Source organism: Thunnus thynnus, chromosome 13, assembly GCF_963924715.1.
Source record: "Thunnus thynnus chromosome 13, fThuThy2.1, whole genome shotgun sequence".
Classification (NCBI taxonomy): Eukaryota; Metazoa; Chordata; class Actinopteri; order Scombriformes; family Scombridae; genus Thunnus; species Thunnus thynnus.
In genome coordinates this window covers 17,976,821-17,985,096 of record NC_089529.1, presented here as the reverse complement: position 1 = coordinate 17,985,096, position 8,276 = coordinate 17,976,821, and the positions used below count along the sequence as shown (strand labels likewise).

At 40.1% G+C, this 8,276-nt stretch overlaps 1 protein-coding gene across 1 annotated transcript; it reads right to left on the bottom strand.

The window, feature by feature from the left end:
- Positions 1-488: 488 nt before the first annotated feature.
- On the bottom strand, positions 489-4,563 carry msx2b (muscle segment homeobox 2b). The gene is made up of 2 exons (XM_067608464.1): positions 4,072-4,563; positions 489-3,480 (listed from the first exon to the last, which is right to left on the bottom strand). The coding sequence occupies exons 1-2, from the start codon at positions 4,472-4,474 to the stop codon at positions 3,026-3,028; spliced, it is 858 nt and encodes a 285-aa protein (XP_067464565.1). The 5' UTR covers positions 4,475-4,563; the 3' UTR covers positions 489-3,025.
- Positions 4,564-8,276: the final 3,713 nt, after the last annotated feature.

The window sequence follows — 8,276 nt, the reverse complement described above, 5'->3', positions numbered from 1 at the left end:
TATGTCTAAATTCAAAACATTACAAGCAGCTAAATTGTTGTCTGTGCCCAAATATCATAAATCATAACTCCTGTAAGTGGTTCATACATTGATTTTATTTTAATTGAGTTTTTATTACATGGAGCAAGATGCTGAAACCTGGCCTATCATTTAATTAGTTAACCGTGACTTAATATAGATATCATCCATTACAGGTGTAAAATTTTTAATATGCTCAATTTTCATAGACCCTACTTATCTACCTTTTTGTGTTCCTTTTTCATCTTAGTGCCCACATTTCAGCACATTAAGTGTATTAAAAAATCTCTTATCTGCAATGAATTGCTCCCTTTCCTTTTGTGTGCTGTATGTTTGTAAGTTAATATGGGAAAATCAACAAAACACAAAAGATTGATTCATTTTTTTATTTTGTTTTATAAGAATTCAAAGACATGTTCAACACAATTTCTAATACAAAGTATATTTACTCTGAAATATAATTATACAAGTATTTGGTTGATTTGTGAGGTTTTCAAGGACTGCACAATTCCAAAATTATTATCATCATATCATCATCATATCTAGTCATATTTCATCTAGAAAAAACTAGTCATATTTTCTCTAAAACGTCCTGCAGTTGGAGTGTCATAGATGTCATTCTGCAAAGAAGTTAATGGGAATTTATCTTGAACTATAGAACCATCAATTGTGTTCTGCACTGTCAAGAATGAGCTGCTGCACAATCTGAGTTTATTTGTTATGTTCACCCAAAGTTTTAAAGATTGTTGACAGACTGCCCTTCACAATCTAATCAATTGATTGCCTTTTGTTTGTTTTGTTTGTATAGTGTACGCCTGATAAACTCAAACCAATTTTACTGGCATGGTGCTTCACAGAACAGCAAGGGCGAAGGAGCAAGGACATTTTTTCCCATGATGCTATATAACAAACAGCCACTAGAGGAGGCAGGAGACATGCACATGACTTGCAAACAGAGGAGGGCTGAGTCACATGTTGTCTTTAAGTAACATGCTGAACCACAAGCATGCCCAATCACTGTCGGAGGAAGGGAACTGGCAATGACAAAAACAGATCCTCAGTGCCAGTGACAACCCTACAAGCACAAAGACAGACAATTTATGAAATTCTTCACCAGTGAAACATAACACCCCTCCAGTAAGTAGCACAAACTCGATGCTTCACAAGAGACTTGGAGCCACTCCTGCCAATCTGCACTTCATTAGGCTGATTGCTTGCCTCTGTAAGCTACTTGCTTGCCTGCCAGTTCCCTTTGCCTGCTTGGCCTCTCCGCCTTGTTCTGATTAAAGGGGAACCTCATAAATATGCTGCTGCCTATAAACGATTTCCTCGTCACATCAAAGTCACACGGAAGTTGTAAGCTGCTCTCATAATTGCAACAAAGCACAGGCACCTTTTAGCTGCCCCACACCCCACCAAACTCACCCTGAGGGGTCTGGCAGAATTTGGCTAAATTCAAAACTTTTGTCAACAGTGGTCATTAATAGTAAGATTTTTAAAACTTTTAAAAAAAAAGATTTTAGAGAGGTAAAATTTAAGACAGTAGTTCGAGGTAGTTTTTTATTAATTGTCAACCCAACTGCCTAATTATAGAGATAAATGCTGTTGTGAGTTCTCACGCTACTGTCGTAAATGCAGGGAGACCTAAATGACTCATTGCCGTCATAAATACAGAGATAAAGACTGCCAGAGAAAACGTACACAAACAAAGCATCGCTATATAAAATGTATCTCTGCTTTAAAAAAATAAAATAAAAAGTTTGACTAGTGGTTAATGACAGCTCAGTAAGAACGGGAACTATCTGCGAAGTTGCATAATTTATGGGTATCGTTTATGGTTTGTCAAACATTGCCTTGAACTGACCACTGTCTGATGGGAAACACAGACACTGGATTTAACCACACGGACACACACACACGCACAAAGAGCAGCTGTATCTGCACAAGGCTGAACATGAAGGGAAAAAAAAGGCCTAACAGCTGGTTTCATTGGTAAATTACTTAAAATGACTCATGTAGCTGCACAAGTTTACATATTTCTATTACATTTTTCACACATATAATTAAATGTCATTTATTTAAAGGAAGAAGTCTGAAAAGGCTTTATTTGTTTTGTCCATTTGAATAAAACATTAGTGGAAAAAAAATAATATATAAACTGCATAGCATAATGTAAACCCTTTCAAAGGGATGATTCAAGAAGAACAATAATATAAATACAATTTTGGTCAGAACTTTTGTACCATATTCTCACATAAATACACAACATGAGGCATTTGCACATTTCCAGCATTATATTTCAAAGAGAATAAATATGTTTAGAGTCTATTCATGTGTGATAAGGAAATGGGGGGTGGGGGGTGGGGGTGATCAAAAGGTTTTTATTGCTACGAGAGATAAAACATTAACAAAGTTTTAATTACAATGGCGTGAAAGTTTTCACTGTGATGAATAATTTGAGGCTTACTGTCTTGAAGACTTCATTTTTTGTAGAATTAAACGAATGCTGTTAAAGTGATATGTTTTATTTGGCCTGAGTTGCTGAAACACTCATTCATCCATACAAGTGTACAAAGTGTCTCGATATTAAGGCCCTTTTTCAACACAAGGCACTTTATCTGATGACGGGAAAGGCTTAAGTGAAAGTTAAGTTGTAGTCTGTATTGTTTGTGCCCAGTGCAAGTCCTCGCCCAGCTCAATTATTGCAGAAGTAAACATGAGAAGAATATAAACAGCTGGACAGACGCCCCTCCTCATAAAAAGACAAGTCATGTAAACAGGCAGTCCAAAGGGAGCAAGAGGGCATCTAAGTTGTTTTTTATCCTCGCTGTGGGAAAAAATAGATTTGACTTGAAGTGCTTGGAAAGTTCATTCAAACACTCCTTGTGCATCATTAACATAAACATATATTTACTAAATGTCAGTCACACGTCCTCCATGTCCATTTTTGGGAATCCTGGGAAGTGTACTGAAACACATTTCACCAAAGTCAGTGATATTTCCATTTTTATGACAAGTGGTACATGCTGTAGCCCAGAGGAGCAGCGTACAGTCCTAAAGGTGAAATGGGCAGAATGGGTCTGTGGTGTTGGTGGTAGGCGGAGTACGACTGTCCGTACAGTGACATGGCGCCCAACGACAGCGGTAACGTAAAGCCAGGGTGTAATGCTCCAGCAGCAGCAGCTGCCACTGCTGCCGTCTTGGCATCAGCAGCCATCTTGAGTTTCTCCAGCTCGGCCTCCTGGAGCCTCTTGGCTTTTGCCCGGCGATTCTGGAACCAGATCTTCACCTGGGTCTCTGTCAGGGTCAAGGAGGAGGAGAACTCGGCCCGCTCGGCGATGGACAGGTACTGCTTCTGCCTGAACTTCCTCTCCAGGGCCAGGAGCTGAGACGTGGTGAAAGGGGTGCGGGGCTTTCGGTTGGTCTTGTGCTTCCTCAACTGACAGGAGGGATTGACGTGACCTGGGAGAAGAAACAATGAACACAAGATTTTAGAATGAAGATTTGGCTTCTAAATGTTGCGTAATGACCTTCATAGTTGTAATATAAGAATTCTACTGATTTATTGTAGCTTGTCCTTCCTGTACTGATCAGTTTGTCGCAAAACAACTTAATTAATTTAGTTAAAGTTGTGGATATCAGGCTAGACTTTCATCCTATAGACTACATTTCATGAATATGTTGCACATTATAATGCCTAGTAGGCAGTACTAGTAGGGCCTATAAGGACATAAGTGAAAGTGATCCCTCATTAAACCCAAATCTAATGTATTTTTGAGTGAGTCTACAGTAACTGGTTCACTTTGTTCTACCTTCTGCCATTAACCATTTAATGCCCTGAATTCTTTAAACAGCTCTGTCCAACAGGAGACATAATTGCAGCACAGCTTGTAGAGAATCAGAAAACTTGCTGACCAAAGAATGAAAAGTTTGTCTTCTAGGCAACTCGTTCCAATTTAAACTCTGACATTGCAGGCTGCAAGATGACAAGGTTTAGGAATGTGTCTATAAACTCAGACAGTTTTCATACTGCTTCATCGTGGATGTACTTACGAGGCTGTGCGGAAAAGGCGCTGTTGGTGACCCATGGCGCGCAGTCCTCCGACTCCGATGTTTCAGATTTTACCGGCGACGAAGGCGCAGCCATTAACCTCTTGCTTCCCCCAGGAGGACTGCACGTCTCCCGGCACAGATACAGAGAGTTTAATCCTGTGGGGGACACTACCACCGATCCGCCCTCCGGTTTACCGCAGGTGGACTCTCCGCCGCGTTCGTCAGTCTTCCTCCCGGCCATGAGCGCCTCCACGCTGAACGGGTGATGCCGGCGCACCACCGGAGACGTCTTCTCCTCTGCCGTAGCCTCTGTCAAGTCCGCGCGATTACTGTCCTCCTCGGACGAACTGCAGCCCAAGTCCTTAAAAGTCTCCTGAGAAGCCATCTCTCCTCCAGGTCTCATCTGAAAAACTGAACTCCGAGCGGACGGGACAGTCAAAGGGCAGCCAGGTGAGACCCGCTCCAGCGAGTGCAATGTTATGCAGCTGTCAAGTTGTGTGTGGGAGTATGTAGACGCATCACGTTGACACGGCTCGACTTTAGCCAATCACTGCAGCCCAAAATGTTTATGACTGAGCAGATGCTGCCTTCAGGGACAGTCGGAAACAGAAGATGCTTGTTTTGGTTTGAGGGGTACAGTGCAACAGACCCTACAAAATTATTATTATTATTATTATTATTAGTAGTAGTAGTAGTAGTAGTAGTAGTAGTAGTAGTGGTAGTAGTAGTTGTTGTTGTTGTTACTTACTCCCTTGCTAATAAAAAAATGTTTAATTTCATCATTACTAAATAATTTCAAATTAGGACAGTGTATAAAATTGTGTAAGAATGACTATTTTGACCCGAAGTTTCACTTTAGCAACAGTTGTTTCTCTTATTAGCTGTTTCAGTTTTGTATCATAATGAAGTAAAAAAAATTACAGATCGGTGCCAAATAAAGTTTTTTCAAGTTTCTGGCTTAATTTTGTTCTGTGAAATCAATAATTTATCACTTGATGGCACAGGTTGCCCTTATAGTGCCTCTTTGGTTTAAGTGAATTCAGGGGAAAAGGCTGCAAAAATAATAGCTGTGCCACAGCATTATCACATGTTAAGCTTCAGTAATGGATTAGCTCTAACTCTAACCTCATGAGACTGCATGTGTAAACACGGGCCCCATGCGGATAATTATGGAGAATTATACCCAGGATGAAACACTGATCCCTTTTCTTCTTTATCTCTCTCTCTGATTTGTTTGCTGTTCCCTTTATTGGGACTTTCCATTGTAACTCACAATGTGTGCTGTGTCAGTCCAGCCTTTAAAGAAGGGTGTCACACTCAAATTACAGAGTAAATTACTTTACGAAATTACAGATTTACGTTTTAAAGTCCTTAGCTCGGTCCAGCTGGTGTCTGAGGCGCGACTGGACGCAAACTTGATGAGACATTCACATGTCTCTCCATGTCTGTTAGCAGACTCATTCATCTTCTTGTCCTATGATTCAATGCCATTCTCTACGCACATTAGACATGAAGCAACTCATTGTGATTCTCATGAAGTAACTCATTGTGGTTTTTCCATGGACAATTTCACGTCATGTCAGATGAAAGTGCCCGACTCCTGATGGAGAACTTCACACTTGTTCCAGCAGTTTATCTGAAGAAGCAGCTCTTTGATGACGGTTGAAATATTTTAAGCTGAAAGGATGTTTCACTTATCTTAAGATTTTTTCTCATGGACATGGTTGTTTAAGTCATTTTTTATCTGTCGTCTAATTGCTCATATTTAACACCCAGACCATTGGTAATTGAAACCGTTCTGTCACTGAATGATAATTAATCGGTATTTCACATCACAAGGTCCTATCCACACTCATAATCTGCTAATGTCTGAGTAGCAGAAGCAATGAGTGTGTATGCTTGTGTGTGTGTGTGTGTCCTTCATTCAGACAGTGCAGCAGTGCAAAACTATTACAGCCTCTCCAACAGGAATAACAGGATTTTTTTCCCATTTAGGAATAAGTTGTTTTTAAAATAGGTTTTTTAAACTCACTGATGGCAAAAGTCTCACTTGTGTACTTCAGAGAGAAATAGATGTTTATTTTAACTGTGGCAAGTTTCTCCTTTTCCATATAGCCATTCTTCAAAGAGGACATACTGCTTTTTTTTTTTTTCGAACATCCCTGAGGATAGATTTATATACAGTAAATACCCAATTTCTTCCCCTACATTTTTACGTGTAGCCAGCAGGGCTGAGTAGCTTGTCTATGTCAGACTGTGGAGCAGGACTCAGTTCCCAGGAGGCTGCCACTGCTGCCTTATTAAAGTGGGGTTATTTCACAGACAATCAGAGGTTTGTGAAGGCGCCAGTAAGCGGCCAGATGAAAGGACTGACTCCTCAGGGGAGAAACTGTTGCCTTTTTTTATTTTTTTGCAGCTCTGCTAAGGAACCCCCCCCCTCCACCCCCTTCCACCCCCCTCCACCTCTCTCGCTCTCTTTCTCTCTTTCTCTCTGGCTGTGCCCGTACACCCCACAGGCAGCTTGTCAGTCATTATTCACAGAACTCGTTCTTGGCTGAGCGTCAGTGGCATGTTTCCTCCTCTACTCCCTCCTGTTTTCTCCCTTGCACCCTTTAGTGCTTGCTTCATGTATTTTTATCTATTGCATCTTATTCTTTCCTTCTTTTCTTTTCCTTTCCGTCCTTACCTTCACATGACTTTCTGCATCCTTTTTTTACGTTATCTCTTCCCTGATAATTTTCTTATTCATATCCTTCCCTCGTGTTTATCTTCCTCCTAATCCTCTGTCTTTTCTCCCCTTCTTTTACCCCTCTATTCTTGTTCTTGTCTATTCTTTATTTGTGTTTATTTATAATTCCAGCTTCAGGTCCATCTATCAGATGAGAGCTCAAAAAGGAGGAGACAAAAAGTGCCAGTGTGATCATCAGAGTCAAATCCAATAAGGAAGGGCAAAAAAACAAAACATTCTTGGCACGATGTGTGTCAATCCATCTTTCAACACTGTTGAATGAGGAACACTGCTAATTGCCAATATTCTAATCACAGAAACCACCGGCACTCAATTAATTGGCTTATTTGGAACCATAGCGCATCTGGCACCAATATGAGCTGCAGCATGCATTCACAACTTATCTATAAACAATGTCAGACCCATCTCTAGTAATACATAATCTGTGGTAGTGTTCTTTTCGATACACATGTGTGAATGCATTGGAATTGATATAAATATATTAAATATTAAATATTAATAGGGTTGTACATGTTAAATACATTTAAGACTCGCAAATAATGCAACCACAGCTTTGTCTGACCGTGGATTCAAAGAGAATATAGCAAGAGAAGACGAAGGAGGAATAAAGGAAGGAAGGAAAGAGGAGGAGGGGTAGGAATGAGAGGGCTGCTCTCCTGGGTGTAGCAAAATTACCCACACATCCCACTTCCTTTTTTCCATAATATCATTTAAGCCTGATAATAGCGAAAGCAATTTGTCTGAACATGTTTGTGTGTGTGGATGTCCGTACAGTATGTGTGTGTGTGTGTGTGTGTGTGTGTTTGTGTGTATGACAGAGAAGCTTGAGAAGCCTCTGGTTGTGTGGGTCGGGCACACCTCAGAGCATTGTAATTACAGCAGAAGCTTTGAAGTGGTGGAATGTTTGGTTGGGATAATCAGCAGGCTGTGCTACACTCACACACTATTTACATTCCCATTAAAACACTCATTCATGCCGCCACACCAGCAAATTTTACTATCTATACTGATACTTAGGGGGTACAAAGTTGGGGAAGCAACATGTTAACATGTCAAAATGATGGGTTACATAACTGAGATTAGTGCTTTTACACTACTGAGTAACTTAAAACATACTATGTCAAGTTATAATATGCAAATGTATGTAGTCCTTTATTGGTTGGCAGTTTTTGCAGTTCACTGCTTTTGTTTTCCTTCTTCTAAATTGAAAGTCTTCCTTAGTTTAAGACCTGAAAGATGTCAAGATTAAGAAAAACAGCTATACCATAATTGTAATTTCAGATTTCAGTCACTCATTAAATCATAGACAGTGTTGTATATTTAAAGCCATTTGAAGCAAATTTGTGATATTGAGCAACATACATAAAATTGACATGTTAGCCTCCTAGACCTAGGCCACCAGTTCAACCACAACTGTCTGTTTACCAATAGTATTCTAATGAAATTACTCATCCAG